The sequence below is a fragment of the Podarcis erhardii genome (assembly GCF_964252035.2).
Source record: "Podarcis erhardii genome assembly, chromosome: 18".
Lineage (NCBI taxonomy): Eukaryota > Metazoa > Chordata > Lepidosauria > Squamata > Lacertidae > Podarcis > Podarcis erhardii.
In genome coordinates, this window is record NC_138516.1 from 6559776 (window position 1) to 6581605 (window position 21830).

Consider the following 21830-nt stretch of genomic DNA (forward strand, 5'->3'; position numbering starts at 1 on the left):
TTCCTGCCGCAGTGGTACCTATTTATCTACTTGCACTGGCGTGCTTTCAAACTGCTAGGTTGGCAGGAGCTGAGACAGAGCAACAAGAGCTCATCCTGTTGCTGGGTTTCGAACCGCCGACCCTCCGATCGGCAAGCCCAAGAGGCTCAGTGGTTTAGACTGCAGTGTCTAGCTCGGTCCTATCTGTAGTGGGTCTCCAGAGTTCCAGGCCAGGGTTCCAGGGATCACGCTGCACCCTGAGCTCCGGGCTCCGGAAAACTTTGCACTGGGCGTGACTAGTTCAAAGTGAAAGTGCCGAAGGGAGAAAGTTGCACACAAACCTGCAGATTAGCCTAATATTTATCTGCAGTCCGCAGCGCACTGTGTGCCCAAGTGAGTCATTTGTTGAAACTTCACGATAGCAGGATGTTTGTCTGTGTGGTGGGTTTTTTAGGTAAGGCATATGTGCCACAGTTTGAAATTCAGATATATCGGCTAATCACCAAATGTCACCTTGAACCTGGGTCAGGGTCATGCCCAACACAATGTCTGGGGGCCATCTTTTCCCCTTTCATTATTATTTTAGTTATAATAATAATTAATTACTTTTCTATAGCACTGTGTGTTTTAAATATAGGGACACGGGTGGCGCTGTGGGTTAAACCACAGAGCCTAGGACTTGCCGATCAGAAGGTTGGCGGTTCGAATCCCTGCAACAGGGTGAGCTCCCGTTGCTAAGTCCCTGCTCCTGCCAACCTAGCAGTTCGAAAGCACATCAAAGTGCAAGTAGATAAATAGGTACCACTCCGGCGGGAAGGTAAACGGCATTTCCGTGCGTTGCTCTTGTTTGCCAGAAGCGGCTTAGTCCTGCTGGCCACATGACCTGGAAGCTGTACGCCGGCTCCCTCAGCCTGTAAAGCGAGATGAGTGCCGCAACCCCAGAGTCGGCCATGACTGGACCTAATGGTCAGGGGTCCCTTTACCCTTTACCTTTATGTTTTAAAGAAAGAGTCTCAAAGCGGTTTACAACACCTTAAAACATCCAATAAAACAATCCAGAATAAAACAACTTCAAGCTTGAAGGAATATATTTCAGATCCTTCTCTAAGTGGTGTTTGGCTTTCCACATATTTATTTACCTACTTAATTTATAGAGCTGCCCCATAACAGGCGGACTCTAGGAAGCCAGGGTGGTGTCATGGCTAGCAGTGGTTCTCAACCTCTGGGTCCCCAGATGTTGTTGGACTACAACTCCCATCATCCCTGACCACTGGCCCTGCTAGCTAGGGATGATGGGAGTTGTAGTTCCAAAACATCTGGAGGTCCGAGTTTGCCTGTGCCTGATGTTGTGAGACTCCAGTTCCCATCATTCCCTACTGCTGGCTGCACTGACTGCTGGGAGCTGGAGTCCAAGAAGGTCTCAAGGAAGGAAGTAGAATTCGTCTCGAAAAGCAAATGCACAATTCTGGACAAAATTCGCAAAATGGGGAAAAAAGTTCAGATGCCACTTAGCCATGGCAAAAAGGCCTTACCAGGATTGGGTTGGAGGTATTCCGTAGTCCTAGCCAAGACTTCTGTAACAGCTTTGCTGGTGAGATCCACTTTCTGTAGAAATGGAAGCAATGATTTGACAATACAAAAGCAGTAGCGGGCCACAGTTGACTCTAATGACTGGAGAAGATTAACCACTTTCAGTGGAAATGCAAATCCAGAACATTGTTATAAAAAAGGTAATGGTACTGCAAAATTTATGAATGTTAAAATGATGTTGGATATAAAAATAATATGGCATTAGTGACAAAGTTAGAAAGAGTATGCAAAAACGCATTTCCGTGCGTTGCTCTGGTTTGCCAGAAGCGGCTTAGTCCTGCTGGCCACATGACCCGGAAGCTGTACGCCGGCTCCCTCAGCCTGTAAAGCGAGATGAGCGCCGCAACCCCAGAGTCGGCCATGACTGGACCTAATGGTCAGGGGTCCCTTTACCCTTTACCTTTATGTTTTAAAGAAAGAGTCTCAAAGCGGTTTACAACACCTTAAAACATCCAATAAAACAATCCAGAATAAAACAACTTCAAGCTTGAAGGAATATATTTCAGATCCTTCTCTAAGTGGTGTTTGGCTTTCCACATATTTATTTACCTACTTAATTTATAGAGCTGCCCCATAACAGGCGGACTCTAGGAAGCCAGGGTGGTGTCATGGCTAGCAGTGGTTCTCAACCTCTGGGTCCCCAGATGTTGTTGGACTACAACTCCCATCATCCCTGAATCCTGGCCTTGCTAGCTAGGGGTGATGGGAGTTGTAGTCCAACAACATCTGGGGGCACACGGGTTGAGAAAGGCTGGGTTAGAGTGTCGGACCAGGACCTGGGAGACCAGGGTTCGAATCCCCGATCCGTCATGAAGCTCTTCGCCTACCTCACAGGGTCGTTGTAGGGATTAACTGAGATGGGGGCTGAACCATGTGCTCCCTGGAGAAAAAGGTGGGAGATAAATTACTGCTCTTCTGCCACCTGCTTAAGGAAGCTGGAAGGGCTAGCGAGATGGAGACGTCTGTCGCCAACCTGGCTTCCAGAGATCTGTAGTTGGGCACGCGCCTGGCGCCTGGGGAATTTCTGTTGCCGATGTATATAGCTGTTGTGCCACAGATTCGTTCATGGATAGATGTTGCCCTCCCTCCTCTTTTCAGGATCCCTTCTCAGGAAGGGCCTTGCCACTCAGTTCAGTGGTACCTCTGCATGCAAATGGGATCCATTCCGGGGCCCCGTTCACATCCTGAACGCAACCCGCATTTGCGCGTGCGCGGGTTGCGATTTGCCGTGTCTGCACATGCGCGTGACGTCATTTTGAGCGTCTGCACATGCGCGAGCGGCGAAACTCAGAAGTTACGTGTTCCGTTACTTCATGGTCGCCGTGGAGCGTAACCTGAAAACGCTCAACCTAAAGCATATTTAACCCGAGGTATGACTATATCTAGTGATGTATGGAAGTAAGAGCTGGACCATAAAGAAGGCTGATCGCCAGAAAATGGATGCTTTTGAATTCTGGTGCTGGAGGAGACTCTTGAGAGTCCCATGGACTGCGAGAAGATCCAACCTCTCCATTCTGAAGGAAATCAGCCCTGAGTGCTCACTGGAAGGACAGATCCTGAAGCTGAGGCTCCAAGACTTTGGCCACTTCATATGAAGAGAAGACTCCCTGGAAAAGACCCTGATGTTGGGAAAGATGGAGGGCACAAGGAGAAGGGGAGGACAGAGGACGAGATGGTGGGACAGTGTTCTCGAAGCTACCAGCATGAGTTTGACCAAACTGCGGGAGGAAGTGGAAGACAGGAGTGCCTGGCGTGCTCTGGTCCATGGGGTCACGAAGAGTCGGACACAAACTAAACGACTAATCAACAACAACATTGACTGTATCGGGGCTGAATGCTTCATCTTAGAAATTGCATCTTAGAGTTGCAAAGGGACCGCGAGGGTCATCTACTCCAGCCCCCTGCAACGGAGGAATCTTCTGCTCAGTTTGGGGCTTGAACGCATGACCCTGAGATGAAGAGTCTCGTGCTCCTCAGACTGAGACTCTTCATGCAGCCTCCTGCCTCCCCTCCAAGGGCATTGCTTTTCCCATAGAAGCGGGTGACCCTCCAGAGATGACCTTGCCGGTGGTGGTGGAAGGCAGGAAGGAAGGAAGGAAGGAGGGGAATTGTCATCCTGTTGGGGACAACATCCGAAGGAGCACCTGCCCTCCCATTGACCTTATTGTGCACTGGAACAAACAGATGTCATCTTGCAGAGAAGAGTTTCAACCGTAGAGAAGGACCTCTACAGTGGTACCGTCCCATCCATGGAATCACTTCCCCTCGTTTTCGGCACTTTGCCCAGACCTTTCTTTAATTGAGCTTTAAAACTCCGACGGGCCTTTATCCTCTTGTTTTTATAGGCTCAGCTAGAGCAATGTTTGTTCTGTGTTCGTCGCAACGATGGACGGACGTGTTGTTGCAGGAGCGCGGCAGAAAGGAAGGTGCAGAGGTGAAAATAAGGAAAGGGGGACACACCTACCAAGCTACAACATTTTCCTTTTTTGAAATCGTTTTTATTTGATTTTGCCAAATACATATCCATATCCACGTATAGAGATTTCTCTGAATCTCGAGACTTCCCCCCCCGCCCCGCCATCCCCTCCGTGGGTCCTGTTGTTAACATTTAAAACTGTATGTTATTCTGTAGCCTGTATTCCATATCATTCCATATTGTCTATAACGTTTGTTGCATTGCAAGTGAGATTAAAACCCTGCTAATGTTTTCATCTGCTTGCAGTGGTCCGGTAAAGGTAAAGGGACCCCTGACCATTAGGCCCAGTCGTGACCGACTCTGGGGTTGCGGCGCTCATCTCGCTTTACCTGCCGAGGGAGCCGGCGTACAGCTTCCGGGTCATGTGGCCAGCAGGACAAAGCCGATTCTGGCGAACCAGAACAGCACATGGAAATGCCGTTTACCTTCCCGCCAGAGCGGTACCTATTTATCTACTTGCACTTTGACGTGCTTTTGAACTGCTAGGTTGGCAGGAGCAGGGACCGAGCAATGGGAGCTCACCCCGTTGTGGGGATTCGAACCGCCGACCTTCTGATCGGCAAGTCCTAGGCTCTGTGGTTTAACCCACAGCGCCACCCGTGTCCCTGCAGTGGTCCCCTAGGTAGATGCTAATTCCCCCCCCCAAAAAAATTCTTTTTTGTCCTTACCAAGCTACAACATTCTTCTGATCAGATCCCCACCCCTTTTCGAAGGGAGGAAGGGAGATAAAGAGAAATTGAAGGAAGGAAGGAAGGAAGGAAGGAAGGAAGGAAGGAAGGAGGAAAGAAAGAAAGAAAGAAAGAAAGAAAGAAAGAAAGAAAGAAAGAAAGAAAGAAAGAAAGAAAACTCTAGGTTAGGTTGGCATCCTTCTGCCTTGGAAGACAATGGAGGAATGCGCTTTTTGGAGTGAGGTCACCGCTCCTACTGTGGCTATAGAAACCGTTGTGGGAGAGACATGTCTTCTTGCCGCCGGTACCAGTGTTAGTAATTAGCCAGGCGCCTTTTGTTCCTGGCGTGGGTCGAGTTGGGACTACATGGAGGTTACCGGGCACCAGGTTGGCGACCACAGTTTAAAAACCCTTGCCTTAGACCGTAACTAACGCCATTTCCTTTTCCGCCGGGTGCGTCTCTCCTTCTCGCGTACTGGGACAAGTGAATTGTTGTAAGAGCAAGGTGCAGTCGAGCGACGCAGTTGAGATTGTCGGATTGTCGCATCGGAAGGGACCCCGAGGATCATCTAGTCTAATCCCCCCGGTGAATGGACATTCTGTTGCGGCGAACTAGATTTAAGGTGCCCACTTGGGACCTAGCTTATATACCCACGTTTCCAACACTGGCTGGGGCAGATGAGTGTGTCCAGTTTCTTTTCTCTGTGCTCCTCCCGTTGCTGCTACGGATACAGGAATTGACTGCCTGTCTCCAGGCACCGCTATCATTTGCAAGGGATTACCACATGGCGGGGTTGATCCCGCCAGCCTTCATATCACATTTGCAAATGTCTTTGTTGCACAGAGGGACGCAGGTTGTGCTGTGGTTTAAACCACTGAGCCTCTTGGACTTGCCAATCGGAAGGTCTGCGGTTCGAATCCCCTCAACGGGTGAGCTCCTGTTGCTTGGTCCCAGCTCCTATATTTAAACGTATACAGTGGTACCTTGGGTTACATACGCTTCAGGTTACATACGCTTCAGGTTACAGACTCCGCTAACCCAGAAAAAGTACGTCAGGTTAAGAACTTCAGGATGAGAACAGAAATCGTGCTCCGGCGGCACGGCAGCAGCAGGAGGCCCCATTAGCTAAAGTGGTGCTTCAGGTTAAGAGCAGTTTTAGGTTAAGAACGGACCTCCGGAACGAATTAAGTACTTAACCCGAGGTACCACTGTATTTCATACCTACAGCACAGCACCTTGGAACGTTCTGGATGCTACCAAAAAACACCAAAGACTGTTTGGAATAATTGGAAATGAACATTGGACGTAACTAGTGAATTCTGTAAAGGGATGAACGCAAACTGGAATCACTTCCATTTTGGACATATTGAAATTGAACTAGTCCCTTTAAAAATGTGCTCTCTAGGCTCTGTCACTAGCAAGCTTCCTTTGCTTACACTTACCCAGCATATTTGTAATCTGTTCGTTCCTAAGTGAAACTTGGTTGTGCTTGGAATAAGGGTGTGAATCATAGAATCGTGGAGTTGGAAGGTCTAGTACCACTAAAGCATCCATGACAGATGGCCATCCATTAAATGTGTTGCTTTTTAGTTGTTGAAATAAATAAAAAAATTGTCCAGTAGCACCTTAGAGACCAACTAAGTTTGTTCTAGGTATAAGCTTTTGTGTGCATGCACACTTCTTCAGATACCATGCCCACAAAAGCTTATACCCAGAGCAAACTTAGTTGGTCTCTAAGGTGCTACCAGACAATTTATTTCAACTGCTTCAGACCAACACAGCTACCTACCTGTTTTTAGTTGTTGTTATGGACGCGGGTGGCGCTGTGGGTTCAAATCAAATCAAATTTTATTAAACGGTCACAGACCAGATTAACTCGTTCAGCTAGTCAGCGAAACATAACACCGGAAAAAAACACAGAGCCTAGGACTTGCTGATCAGAAGGTCGGTAGTTCAGATCCCCACAATGACGGACGGGGTGAACTCCCGTTGCTCGGTCCCTGCTCCTGCCAACCTAGCAGTTCGAAAGCATGTCAAAGTGCAAGTAGATAAATAGGTACTGCTCCGGCGGGAAGGTAAACGGCGTTTCCGTGCGCTGCTCTGGTTCGCCAGAAGCAGCTTAGTCCTGCAGGCCACATGACCTGGAAGCTGTACGCCGGCTTCCTTGGCCAGTAAAGCGAGATGAGCGCTGCAACCCCAGAGTCGGCCACAACTGGACCTAATAGTCAGGGGTCCCTTAACCTTTAACCTTTATCTATGGAGGAAAAAAATCCTCAATAAAAGAGCAAGATAATTGAAAGGTACCCAATCTGTTTCTCCTGCAAAAAGAAAAGTTGACAATTCTGAAATAGTGTGTTAGCTGAGCAACTGCCTGTTGAAACGTGCTTTGTGTTTGTTGTTTTCTTTAAAGATGGTCAGCGAGAAGGTTGGAGGAGCCGAGGGCACCAAGCTAGATGAAGACTTCAAGGAAATGGAAAAGGTGAGTAGAGGAAAAGCAACATTGCGCATGGATGGCACATTCATGTCTATGCTCTGCCAACCTCAAGGTTAGATTACCGCAATGCGTTATACGTAGGGCTGCCTCTGGAGACTGTTCGGAAACTTCACCTGGTGCAGAATTCAGCGGCCAGGTTGCTCACGGGACTGGCAAGACGGCTTGAGCATCTCACACCAATCCTGGTCCGATTGCACTGGCTGCCAGTTAGTTTCCTGGCCCAGTTCATTTTTTTAAAAAGATAAATTATTTTATTAAGATTTTAAAGGTTACAGAAAAAAAAGGAAAAGAGAAAAAAAATATGTATATATACATAACAATCAAAGAAGAGAAAAAACAATACATATAAAAAAAATCATCAAAAAAAAACAACACAAAAAAAAGAAATAAAAAGCAAGTCAAACCTTTAAATCACTTACAGTGTTGCCTCACAAGACGAACGCCTCGCAAAACGAAAAACTCGCAAGATGAAAGAGTTTTCCGTTTTTGAGTCGTTCCGCAAGACGAATTTCCCTATGGGGTTGCTTCGCAAGACGAAAGCCCATAGGGAAATCTCCGGGGACCTCTTTTAAATGCTGGCGGTGGGGAGCAAAGCCTTTCGCCCCCCTCCGGCCTTCAGAAGAGGTCCAGGAAGGCCGGCGGGGGCCGAAAGGCTTTGCTCCCCACCGCCAGCATTTTAAAAGCGGTCCAGGATAGCAGTGAAGCCTGCGCTGCGCTTTCCCGCTATCCCAGACCGCTTTTAAAATGCTGGCCGTCGGGAGCAAAGACTTTCGCCCATCGCTGGCCTTCAGAAGACCTCCGCTGTCCCGGGGGCTTTTAAAATGCTGGGGGTCGGCAGCAAAGCCCTCCTGTCCCCGGAGCTTGCGGGGCGAGAGGTGGGGAGAAGGGCTTTTCTTCCCACCGCCAGCCTTCAGAACAGCCTTCTGAAGGCTGCCGGTGGGAAGAAAAGCCCTTGTCCCCCCCCCGCCCCAGCCTTCAGAAGAGGTCGGGGGACAGACTGTCCCCGGACCTGGTCTGAAGGCGGTTTCCATAGGAACGCATTGATTGATTTTCAATGCATTCCTATTGGAAACCGTGCTTCGCAAGACGAAAAACTCGCAAGAAGAAAAAACTTGTGGAACGAATTAATTTCGTCTTGCGAGGCACCACTGTACTTACATTCACTTATTTCCTTGACTTCCTCACGCCTCCCATTTTTGTATTCTAATTCAATTAGATATTCCAGCAAATCCTTCCAACTTTGTTTTTATCCTAGTAATTTATCTTAACATACTATAATTTTACATTCTCTCTTTCACCAATTCATTTTTACTTAATCCTTTCTATCCTTTCTGCTAAAACCACATAATTTTTTTCCCCCAACGTCTTTCTAACATTCCTTAATTTTGCAATATTTCTGAAGATAAACTTTAAATTTCTTCCACTCTTCCTCCGCCGACTCTTCTCCTTGGTCTCGGATAGTTTCCTGGCCCAGTTCAAAGTGCTGGTCCTGACCTATAAAGCCTTAAATGGCTCAGGACCGCAATACCTCCAGGACCGCCTCTTTCCATATGAACCTACCCAGACCCTGAGATCATCTTCTGAGGCCCTTCTTCATGTGCCTCCTCCTCGAGAGGTGCGGAGGGTGGCAACACGAGAACGGGGCCTTCTCTGCAGTGGCTCCCCATCCGTAGGATGCTCCCACTAGGGAAGTTCGCCTGGCGCCTTTATTATACACCTTTAGGTACCAGGCAAAAACGTTCCTTTTTAATCAGGCCTTTGGTTGACCTGATGGACATCCTATACGCTTTTGAAATGCGGCTCTTTTTTTGGGGGGGGGTGTTATTGGGTTATTGCTTTTATTTTAATTTTATATACTGTGATCTTTTTATGTGAACCGCCCTGAGACCTCTGGGTATAGAGAGGTATATAAATTTGATCACCACCATCACCACCATAATACATGAAATTAGTCCTCTGGCAACTGGGCTCAACTTCAGGCTGGCCCACATCAGGGTTGAGGAACTCCCGCCATCCCCAGAAACCAGGACAGTGGTCGGAGATAACAGGAATTGTAGTCAAAAGAAAAAATTGCTTCCAGTAGCACCTTAAAGACCAACTAAGTTAGTTCTAGGTATGAGCTTTCGTGTGCATGCACACTTCTTCAGATACACTGAAACAGAAGTCACCAGACCCTTCTATATAGTGAGAAGGTGGGGAGGGATATTACTCAGAAGGGTGGTGGGAATGGGTGATTGGCAGATAGCTGTGATGAGCCAAACCTTATGCCAAAGGATAAACGGACATAAATCTGACATCAGGAATCACAAGACAGAGAAACCAGTAGGAGAACACTTCAATCTCCCAGGACATTCTATACAAGATCTCAAAGTAGCTGTTGTATTTCAAAGGAATTTCGGAAATAGACTGGAAAGAGAAGCTGCTGAATCGCAACTTATTACCAAACTTAAAACCATGGAGAGACCTGGTCTGAACAAAGACATTGGATTCTTATCTCATTATGCATGACAAAGCCATTTTTCACCTTCTCACCCCTTGCTTTTTCCTGTAAGACCTATTGCAGTCGTTAAGAGTCGTCAACAGGCTCATCACAGCTATCTGCCAATCTCCCATTCCCACCACCCTTCTCAGTAATACCCCTCCCCACCTTCTCACTATATAGAAGGGTCTGGTGACTTCTGTTTCTGTGTATCTGAAGAAGTGTGCTTGCACACGAAAGCTCATACCTAGAACTAACTTAGTTGGTCTTTAAGGTGCTACTGGAAGGAATTTTTTGTTTTGACTATGGCAGACCAACACGGCTACCTATCTGTAACAGGAATTGTAGTGTAACGATATCTGGGGACCCAAGGTTGAGAAAGGCTGGTACAGACCTTCCCCAGACTGATGGAGGGCCCTCCTTGGGAAGGCTGTTCTAGGTCCTACATAACATATGCGGGTGGCGCTGTGGTCTAAACCACTGAGCCTCTTGGGCTTGCCGATCGGAAGGTCGGCGGTTCAAATCCCCATGACGGGGTGAGCTCCCATTGCTCAGTCCCAGCTCCTGCCAACCTAGCAGTTCGAAAGCACACCAGTCCAAGTAGATAAATAGGTACCGCTGCGGCGGGAAGGTAAACGGCATTTCCATGCACTCTGGTTTCCGTCACGGTGTCCCGTTGCGCCAGAAGCGGTTTAGTCCTGCTGGCCACATGACCCGGAAAGCTGTCTGCGGACAAACGCCGGCTCCCTCGGCCTGAAAGCAAGATGAGCGCCGCAACCCCATCGTCAGCTTTGACTGGACTTAACCATCCAGGGGTCCTTTTACCATTACTTTTTTTTTTTTATAAGATATTTATTAAGGTTTTACAAGAAAAACACATACATACATACAACAAAGAAGGGGGGGAAAAGCAAACATAGTCAGGAAAAAGAAAAAACAGAAAAAATGCATAAAAATACATAAAAAAAGAAAAAACCCAATTTTTAACTTTATACTTATTTAACCTTGTTTCTTGACTTCCTCACACCTCCCTTTTTTGTGTTCCCATTTACCCAATCAAATTCAGCAAATCCTTACCCTCTTTCAAATCTCATTATTAATTATATAATTCAACCTATTATGTCTCCAATCTTTCTTCTCTTTTTAATTCGTTCTTACCTATTCCTTATATCTTAATCTCTTATACTATATTGTTTAAATTTGACATAATATAACTCTGGTCTTTCACCCTTTTTTAATTCATTTTTGCATACTCTTTCTAACTTTGTCACTAATGCCATATTATTTTTATATCCAACATCATTTTAACATTCATAAATTTTGCAGTACCATTACCTTTTTTATAACAATGTTCTGGATTTGCATTTCCACTGAAAGTGGTTAATCTTCTCCGGTCATTAGAGTCAACTGTGGCCCGCTACTGCTTTTGTATTGTCAAATCATTGCTTCCATTTCTACAGAAAGTGGATCTCACCAGCAAAGCTGTTACAGAAGTCTTGGCTAGGACTACGGAATACCTCCAACCCAATCCTGGTAAGGCCTTTTGCCATGGCTAAGTGGCATCTGAACTTTTTTCCCCATTTTGCGAATTTTGTCCAGAATTGTGCATTTGCTTTTCGAGACGAATTCTACTTCCTTCCTTGAGACCTTCTTGGACTCCAGCTCCCAGCAGTCAGTGCAGCCAGCAGTAGGGAATGATGGGAACTGGAGTCTCACAACATCAGGCACAGGCAAACTCGGACCTCCAGATGTTTTGGAACTACAACTCCCATCATCCCTAGCTAGCAGGGCCAGTGGTCAGGGATGATGGGAGTTGTAGTCCCAAAAACATCTGCAGGGCCAGGTTTGCCTGTGCCTGAACAACATCCACAGCCTCCATTCCCCAGCACCCCAGAGTTTTTTTTAAAAAAAAGACACCACGTAAAACAGCTTGGTGGCTGTTCGTTGCCAGACAAGAGGCGGTGCTCTTCCAGCAGAAAGCTGTGGTTTCGATGTGGAACATCTGCATGGGAATTTTGGCACTCCGCTCGGGCGGAAAAAAACAGCGCAACCCATTTCTGCAGCCAGAAAGGGACGGGTGGTTTTGTTTCGCTTAACGTTGCTCGATGCAACGTGAAATCTTTTGGCGTGATGGAGTCCCCTGCACCTTATTCTGTAGCTGGTGCTATACACACACACACACACACACACACACACCATTTCTTCACCGATACCACGGTCTCCGACTCTTGTTTTGTTTTTGCTTAGACCTGTGTGTGTGTTTTTTCTTACTTGATCTGTATTTTGTGGTCACGGGGGAAATAGTTTTTTGCTGAGTTTTCGTGGCGACTTCTTTGACTGCTTTTCAGGGATCAGATCCTGGTTTAATCAGCCGGGGTGTGCTTGGGCTGTGTGTGCTCGCACCCTGCCCCTATTTTATTTATTCGTGTCGGTGGCTCTTACATTGCCTCGCACTCCAAAGGAAATCTCTTAAGCGGCTTGCGACATCCTAAAAATATCAGAAATAAAAAACCAGATACAAGAACCGCAGTGGAAGGGGAAATCCACATTTTAGAGTAGCAGAAGGAACACTTAAGACATCCGACGGAGCAGGCTCTTCAGAACGGGCACTATTTAAACCTTCCCCTCTCTCCCACCTTTTCAGTGTCAGAAGACCCAAGGGGTAGCCCGGTGCCAAATAACTTCATGGCCCAGAAATGTGGCTCAGTGCCTCTCTTCTGTCTGCAGGGAGGGCTAAAATTTAAGAAAATGGAGGGAGATAGCACAGAGTTGTTGAGTTTTTTTTGCTCTGTGGTTTGCCCAGGGTGGTGCTGTGGTCTAAACCACAGAGCCTAGGGCTTGCCGATCAGAAGGTCGGCGGTTCCGAATCCCCGCAACAGGGTGAACTCCCGTTGCTCGGTCTCTGCTCCTGCCCACCTAGCAGTTCAAAAGCATATCAAAGTGCAAGTAGATAAATAGGTACCGCTCCAGCAGGAAGGTAAACGGCGTTTCTGTGCGCTGCTCTGGTTCGCCAGAAGCGGCTTAGTCCTGCTGGCCACATGACCCGGCAGCTGTACGCCGGCTCCCTCGGCCAGTAAAGCGAGATGAGCGCCGCAACCCCAGAGTCGGCCACAACTGGACCTAATGGTCAGGGGTCCCTTTACCTTTACCTTTATCTTTACCAGATGTCCCCAGGGACAGTCCCTGGATTTACAAATCAGTCCCCATACAAAATCTATTGAAGTTGAAAAGTGCCCCCGGATTCATTGAAAAGAATCTGGTAACCTTAACTTAGACGGCTGTGGGGAGGTGGGGACTTTCAGCCTCAGCAAGTGATTCACAGGGTAAGAGGGATGAGCTGCTGTGCTCATTAGACCTGACACCCAGCCAAGCCTGGGGATAGCATGCTTTTGCTAATAAAGAGTTAACTCCCAACTTTGAACTGTTGGCTTGCTCTTTGACATAGGGTGGAGGGCTTGAATCTGGGTCTTTCTGTACCACGCAGGGCAGATATTCTGCCACTGAGCTGTAAGCCCTCTTCCCAAAATAAAGCCTTCGTGGTTCCGAATGAGCACATGATTTTGGGAGCACAGGAAGTTGCTTGAGAATTGAGTCGAGGCCACTGGCCTATCCAGCCCAATATCACCTGCACTGACCGTGGCATTCCAGGGTTTCAGCAAGAGAAGGGGTCTTCCCCACCCCCCACTTGCCGACCTGTCCCTTTGAGCTGAAGGTAGCTTTCGACGCGCACTGTGTTTTTTGCTGCTGAGCCAGCCGGCAAGGCGGTCCGTGCTGTCTGCTCCCGATTCTTGGCATTTGGGTTGCATTCCAGCAGGCTTCCCGTAACCACTTCTGCAAAGAGGACCCCAGGGATTAATTGGGATCTTTGCCAGAAGATCAGGGAGTCCGTAACTTTCGCGCGCACACACCCCTCTCACTTCTGGCAAGTTCCGGGCTGGACTATTTTCTGCCTGCGATCCTGGAAAAACAACCATTACCTGATATTTCTGGGTTGTTCGAAGACAATAGAATTCTCTTTTCTTGGCCGGCGAGGCTGCCTCTCCTGTTTCCCTCCCCTGCTTAATTATTGGCAATCGCCTTGACTCGTTGGCAAGACGGTCTGATAGAAACTCTTGTGTGGCTGCCATCCATAGCTGTCAATTGTCCCTTATTTAGTGGGACAGTCCCTTATCCCAGCCCTGTGTGCAGAACCAGACATTTGTCCCTATTAGAATTCCTTTTGTTAGCTTGGACCCAGTTCTCCGCAATCTGTTAAGGTCATTTCGAATTCTGATTCTGCCTTCTGCGGCATCAGCTACCCTTCCCAGTTTGGTGTCTACTAGCCCCGCCTTGATTTGCCAGGGATCGAACCTAAATTTCCCAGCCTGATACCTCCCGGCTCCCTGATCATTCCTTCTGCGCTTACTCTTCCCAGACCATAGCTGTCAATTGTCCCTTATTTGGTGGGACAGTCCCTTATCCCAGCGCCGTGTCCCGCTGCTGTCCCTTATTGATGATGTCCCTTAAATTTCCCGGGTTTCAAAGGAAGCAGCTCCTCTCCCTCCCTGCCGGCCAGGGAGGAGGGATGCTCCAACTGTGTTGCTTGGCTGACCAGCCCGCCCCCCTCCAGCCTCCTTGGCCCCCGGGAGCCCCTCCCCGCCAGGACTGGCGGGAGCCTCGGGCCCTTCTGCTACCATCCTCCTCGTGGCCGCCAAACTGAGTGTCTCTGCCTGGGGCCTCCCCTCTGCCCGCCGCCGCTGCTCCCACTAGGCCGTACTGCGGCTGCGCCACCAAAGGACCTGGATGAGATGGGCAGCCTGGCACGGCCTATGAATTGCTGAGAAGCCTTGAGAGGAGAGCGAGGGCAACCATAGAGAAAGCAGTTCAGAGAGAGGAGGAGGCGCAGGCAGCTGGTCCAAGGGCTACAAGGGAAGGACCGCAAGCGCTTCTCCCATTGATTTGTAGTGGTAGACTGGCATAGATGGTCTAATCTGCGGGTTTACTTTGGGCGCTATCTTCCCCCCCCCGCCCCACCTGATGGAACTGAGAGCTGCAGATGGAGCACGAGAGAAAAGATACAGAACTGCAGCAGCATCTTCGTAGCTTGGACTTCGTTTTGTGCGAAAAGTGGTTGCTGCTTGTAGTTATTCACCGTATTTTTCGCGCTATAGGACACACTTTTCCCCCTCCAAAAATTAAAGGGAAATGGGTGTGCGTCCTATGGAGCGAATGCAGGCTCCTTGGCTTCAGCGATAGCAATGCGAAGCACAGAGGGAGCGCTCCCTCCATGCTCCGGAGGCTACGCATTGCTTTCGCTGAAGCCTGGAGAGCGAGAGGGGTCGGTGCACACCAACCCCTCTCGCTCTCCGGGCTTCAGGGATAGCCACCTGAAGCCTTTGGAGCACAGTGGGAACTCCCGCTGCGCTCTGAAGGCTTCGGGTTCCTTTAGCTGAAGCTGGGAGAGCAAGACTCTCCTGGCTTCAACAGAGAGGGAGAGCTGCGCAGCGCCCCTTCAGCGAAGCGGGAGGAGAAATGGAAGGGGCTCCGTTTCTCCTGCCGCTTCGCTGAAGGGGCGCTGAGCAGAGAGGGGGGACTTTTTTTTCCTGTTCTCCCCCTCTAAAACAAGGTGGGTCCTATGGTCGGGTGCGTCCTATAGAGCGCAAAATACGGTAATTGCAGTGTTTCATCTGCTGGTGTCTTGAGCAGCAACCTCTGGAAACGAAGGGCTAAAAACCGGCGCTGCTCTCCAAAATTATCTGGTCCCTTTTCACTTCGTATTTCAGCTGGTTGACTAAAATCCCTTATTTTGGCTGCTGATTTTCGAGGCTGCTGGTCCCTTGTTTTGAAATCTGCAAGTTGACAGCTATTCTGCCGTCTCTTTTCTACACCAGCGTCCCGGGCCAAGCTGACCATGCTGAACACGGTGTCCAAAATCCGAGGGCAAGTGAAGAACCCAGGCTACCCGCAGTCGGAAGGCCTTCTTGGAGAGACCATGATCCGTTATGGCAAGGAGCTGGGCGAAGACTCCAATTTCGGTGAGGGCGCCCTACCCATATTATTATTATCATTAGGTTGCTTGGTTGGCATCTGTCTGTGTCTCAGGTGACAATGGAAGAGGGTACTTTAACCATTGGAGAGTTACGGCGCCTCCTGTGGCCATAGAGACCAATACAGGAGAGACATGTTTTGTTGCAGCAGGGGCAGAAAGAGGCGTCCCCTGCCTGGGAACTTCCCCATGCAAAGCAGGCACTGTGTCGCTGAACGGTGGCCTGTCCGCTCTCACCCTTGTGGATTTTGTACAGCCTTGCCAAGGCTGCTTTGCTTTCTTACTTTCCTTTTACAGTGGTGCCTCGCAAGACAAAAAGAATCCGTTCCGCGATTCTCTTCGTCTAGCGGTTTTTTCGTCTTGCGAAGCAAGCCCATTGACGGATTAGCGGATTAGCGCTATTAGCGGATTAGCGGTTTATCGGCTTAGCGGATCAGCTGATAAGCGGCTTAGCGGCTTAGAAAAAGGGGGGGGGGAGGGAAAAAAACCCGCAGGAACTCGCAAGACATTTTCGTCTTGCGAAGCAAGCCCATAGGAAATTCGTTTTGCGAAGCGCCTCCAAAACGGAAAACCCTTTCGTCTAGCGGGTTTTCCGTCTTGCGAGGCGTTCATCTTGCGGGGCACCACTGTATTTATTTTATGTTTAAAAGATATTTTGTTTTTTTAGAATAGTTTTTATTTGATTTTACAAATTCATTCGCACTCCTGATCACAAAAAAAAAAAAATTAATTAAAATTGCACAAGGTTCTTTCGAATCTCAAAACGTCCCTCCTCCCCTCTGTGGGTTCTTTAAGTAACTTTTTAAACTGTGTATTATAAGTCCTTCTTATTTACAGGGATGCAAATGAATGAATGGGACACGGGTGGCGCTGTGGGTTAAACCACAGAGCCTAGGACTTGCTGATCAGAAGGTCGGCGGTTCGAATCCCTGCGACGGGGTGAGCTCCCGTCGCTCGGTCCCTCTCCTGCCCACCTAGCAATTCGAAAGCACGCCAGTGCAAGTATATAAATAGGTACCGCTCCGGCGGGAAGGGAAATGGCCTTTCCGTGTGCTGCTCTGGTTCGCCAGAAGCGGCTTAGTCATGCTGGCCACATGACCCGGAAGCTGTACGCCGGCTCCCTCGGCCAATAAAGCGAGATGAGCGCCGCAACCCCAGTCGGCTACGACTGGACCTAATAGTCAGGGGTCCTTTTACCTCTACCTTATTGTATCCAAAGTCTATGGTTCATTGCAAGAGTTATTTAAAACCTGCCAAAAAGTGTTTACAGGGGTCTTTCAGATACAATATAAATTTTTCCCGGTCTTTTGATCCTCCTGATTTCTGATTTTCCTGGTTAATCTTGCAATCTCTGTGTAATCCAATAGTTTCATCTGCCAGTCCATCCTAGTAGGTATCTTGTCGTCTTTCCAACTCTGGGCAAGCAGCTTCCTTGAAGCCGTCTTAGCGTACATAAACAATCTTTTCCATTCCTTTGTTATAAAGGTAAAGGGGACCCCTGACCATTAGGTCCAGTCGTGACCGACTCTGGGGTTGCGGCACTCATCTTGCTTTATTGGCTGAGGGAGCCAGCGTACAGCTTCCGGGTCATGTGGCCAGCAGGACTAAGCCGCTTCTGGCGAACCAGAGCAGTGCATGGAAATGCCATTTACCTTCCTGCCAGAGTGGTACCTATTTATCTACTTGCACTTTGATGTGCTTTCGAACTGCTAGGTTGGCAGGAGCAGGGACCGAGCAGCGGGAGCTCACCCCGTCATTGCGGGGATTCGAACTGCCAACCTTCTGTTCGGCAAGTCCTAGGCTCTGTGGTTTAACCCACAGCGCCACCCGCATACTTTCCTTTTAACCAGCTATCTTGTCTCTCCCTTCATCCCCGCTCTCCCGGCGCTGCTGTTTCCCTTTCGCCCCGCACAAAGGCGACGCACTGCTCGATGCTGGCGAGTCCATGAAGCGCTTGGCCGAGGTTAAAGACTCTCTGGACATCGAGGTCAAGCAGAACTTCATCGACCCCCTTCAGAACTTGTGCGACAAGGACTTGAAAGAGATCCAGGTAACCGCGATTGCACTTGATAGGATAAAAACGTAGGCAGCTGCCTTGTTGTCGGGGGCCAGGCTGAGGAGCAGGAGGACAGTATAGATTTGGAGCAGTGGTTTGCAGAGGGGCATAGTTCAGAAGACAGAAGTTGGGAAGAACTGGGGGGGTGAACAGCTAGGAGGAGGAGAACTGGGAGAAAGAGAGGGTTTTTTTAAAAAAAAATTAATCGTTTTTTCGATACAGTGGTACCTCGGGTTAAGTACTTAATTCGTTCCGGAGGTCCATACCTAACCTGAAACTGTTCTTAACCTGAAGCACCACTTTAGCTAATGGGGCCTCCTGCTGCCGCTGCGCCGCCGGAGCACGATTTCTGTTCTCATCCTGAAGCAAAGTTCTTAACCTGAAGCACTATGTCTGGGTTAGCGGAGTATGTAACCTGAAGCGTATGTAACCCGAGGTACCACTGTAACAATAACACAATTTGACAATTCATATTTAAATACACTGATATACCTATGACTTCACCCTTTTAACATTATTTCCCCACCTCTCTCTCTTCCCACCACTATCCGCCTCATCGCTTAAATTTTCATTCCAGATTTCTTCCTATTTATCCATTTTTAATTTGCGTCGACGTGCAATTTGTTCATATCTAGCTAATCCGTCTATATTATCAATCCATGTGCTCAATGGAATCTCTTCCAATTCATCAAAACAAGTTTTTTTTGCTTCTAATATAGCACAGTACATCCATATTTTATTTTTTTTTGACCCCTTGAAATCTCAACTGGGAGAGAGAGAGTTAACAGACTCACTTTCTCTGGAAAGCGTCCATCTGCTCAGCCCAAGGAGTGCAGATACCGTATTTTTCGTCCCATAGGACGCTCCGTCCCATAGGACACACCTACTTTGGGGGGGGGGAATAAAGGGAAAAAAAATTCCTTTATTTCCCCCCAAAACCAGGTCGGGGAACAGTGGGATGGCGGTGCTGCGCCAAAGGGCGCCCCGTGCTTCGCGCTGCCGGCTTCCTCTTGCGGACACCTGCGCGAAGCACGGGGCGTCCTCCAAAGGGCGCTCATTGCTCCGCGCTGCAGGCTGCTGCCCGCAAGTCTTGCGCGCCCAGGGGGAGTTTGCGGATAGCTTCCTGGAGCCTGGAGAGCGAGAGGTGTCGGTGCAGTTTATATATTTATGTACGTGTTTGCTTGGTACATTTATGAACATTTATTTTATATATATGTGTGTGTGTATATATATATATATATATATATATATATATATATATATATATACACACACACACACACATTATTTTTCATCCCATAGGACGCTCCGCCCCATAGGACGCACCTACATTTTTTGGGGGGGGGGAATAAAGGAAATTTTTTTCCCTTTATTTCCCCCCCAAAACCAGGTTGGGGAACTCCTGCAGGGCTCCCCACGCTGCGGACACCTGCGCAAAGCACGGGGCATCCTCCAAAGGGCGCCCCGTGCTCCACGCTGCCGGCTGCCGTCCGCAAGCCGGGTGCGCCCGGGGGGGAGTTCCCCCCGGGCGCGCAAGGCTTGCGGACACCTGCGCGAAGCACGGGGCGTCCTCCAAAGGGCGCCCCTTGCTCCGCGCTGCAGGCTGCCGCCCACAAGCCTTGCGCGCCCGGGGGGAGTTCCCCCGGGCACACAAGGCTTGCGGATAGCTTCCTGAAGCCTGGAGAGCGAGAGGGGTCGGTGCGCACCGACGCCTCTCGCTCTCCAGGCTTCAGCGAAAGCCTGCATTCGCCCCATAGGACGCACACACATTTCCCCTTCATTTTTGGAGGGGAAAAAGTGTGTCCTATAGGGAGAAAAATACGCTAAGTTGGCTGCACAGAAAGCACAGTGGTCGCGATATCAGGTTGCAAGAGGTGGGGGTGACAGGGGTGACAAGGGGGGCAGTGGGTGGAACCCTTAATTGGGAGCATCTCATCCCTAGGAACGGATACTTTGTTCTCTTGCTGTAATCATTAAAACTTCGAACTGGTAATAACAACAATAAAATAGTGCAACATTCTAAAAACATTTCATTATAAAAATTAATTAAAATCAAATTGATGGCAACCATTGGGCTAGAGTTCTATGAAGATTGCCAAAGGAGGGAGTCAGGTTGTGCCCTGGCCAAAGGCCTGGTGGAACAGCTCTGTCTTGCAGGCCCTGCAGAAAGATGTCAAGTCCCGCAGGGCCCTAGTCTCTTGTGGCAGAGCGTTCCACCAGATTGGAGCCACAGCCGAAAAAGTCCTGGCTCTGGTTGAGGCCAGCCTAACCTCTCTGTGGCCTGGGACCTTCAAGATGTTTTTGTTTGAAGACCGTAAGGTCCTCTGTGGGACATACCAGGAGAGGCGGTCCCGTAGGTACGAGGGTCCTAGGCCGCATAGGGCTTTAAAGGTTAAAACCAGCACCTTAAACCTGATCCTGTCCTCCACCGGGAGCCAGTGCAGCTGGTATAGCACTGGGTCAATGTGATCCTGCAGCGAGGACCCCGTAAGGAGTTTCACCGCGGCATTCTGCATCCGCTGGAGTTTCTGGGTCAGTCTCAAGGGCAGCCCCACATAGAGTGAGTTACAATAATCCAGTAAGAGACTCCTTTCGCTTTGTTCTGCTTATCTACTGCCAAAGGGCAGCGAGGAAGCAGAGTCCCCGAAGCCTGACAGTTGTGCTGGTCTGCCCGGCTCAGTGTTGTCTACACGGACTGGCAGCAGCTCTCCAGAGTTTAAAACAGGTTTCCCACCCTCAGACGATGTCGGGAATTTGAACCTGGGACCTTCTGTGCCACCTAGCTCTGGCTTTTGGCTTTGGGGGAATCTCTCAAAGGACTTTTTATGCAGCTGTGCCATTTCATCTATTTGTTTTGCGTAACAATCGCATATATTTTTCATTTTGGTACAGGCGTACCTGGGACGCAGGTGGCGCTGTGGGTTAAACCACAGAGCCTAGGACTTGCCGATCCAAAGGTCTGCGGTTCAAATCCATGCAACGGGGTGAGCTCCCGTTGCTCGGTCCCTGCTCCTGCCAACCTTGCACTTCGAAAGCACGTTAAAGTGCAAGTAGATAAATAGGTACCGCTCCGACGGGAAGGTAAACATTGTTTCCGTGCGCTGCTCTGGTTCGCCAGAAGCGGCTTATTCCTGCTGGCCACATGACCCGGAAGCTGGATGCCGGCTCCCTCGGCCAGTAAAGCGAGATGAGCGCCGCAACCCCAGAGTCGGCCACAACTGGACCTAATGGTCAGGGGTCCCTTTACCTTTACAGGTGTACCTTGGTTTTTGAACAGCTTAGTTCTTGAACATTTTGGCTCCCGAACACTGCAAACCCGGAAGTGACTTTTTAAACTGACTGTTCAGTATCTGTATAGTGACTTTTTAAACTGACTATTTGGTATCTGAAGAAGTGTGCATGCACGCGAAAGCTTATACCCAGAACAGACTTAGTTGGTCTCTTAAGGTGCTACTGGACAGTATTTTAATTTATTTTGGCTGCGTCAGATCAACATGGCTACGCATCTGTATTCAGTCACTAGTTAGAATTCTTTCTGTTGCTTTTAATCATGTTTAATGTTCTGTAGTTGCATCCTGATACTTACGATCACCGCATTGCAGGGGGCTGGACTAGAAGACTTTTGGAGGTCCCTTCTAGCTCCAGGAGTCTATGATTCTGTGATGGGGCAGTGCAGAAATACTTTTTTAAATAAGGAAATGCTTTGTGCTCTTCGCTTCCCCCATCCCCTCCCTGTTTATCCTCACACACCGACCCCATGAGCTTGGATAGATTGAGAGGCAATGAGTCATTTCATACCCAAACGGGGATTTTGAACCTTGGGTCTCAAGTCCTAGGGTGGAACTCAACCTCGCGCTGATACGATTGTTCTGTCAGTGAAATAGTTATCATAATAATTTATCGCTTGCACCCCGCCCATCTGACTGGGTTTCTCCAGCCACTACAACTGAATATAAAAGAGCACACGATAACGCCAGCCATCAAAGCTGCCTTTCGATGTCTTCTAAAAGTCAGATAGTTGTTTATTTCCTTGACATCTGATGGGAGGGTGTTCCACAGGGC

General features: G+C 48.9%; 1 protein-coding gene across 2 annotated transcripts in view; it reads left to right on the top strand.

Annotated features, from left to right (window-relative positions):
• SH3GL1 (SH3 domain containing GRB2 like 1, endophilin A2) overlaps positions 1-21830 on the top strand; it is a 66920-nt gene that overhangs the window by 33376 nt on the left and 11714 nt on the right. For both annotated transcript variants that reach the window (XM_081846361.1, XM_081846362.1), the window contains exons 2-5: positions 7125-7193; positions 11148-11220; positions 15558-15701; positions 17629-17762. In XM_081846361.1, the coding sequence (XP_081702487.1) occupies positions 7125-7193; positions 11148-11220; positions 15558-15701; positions 17629-17762 (420 nt within the window). The remainder of the gene's footprint in view (positions 1-7124; positions 7194-11147; positions 11221-15557; positions 15702-17628; positions 17763-21830) is intronic.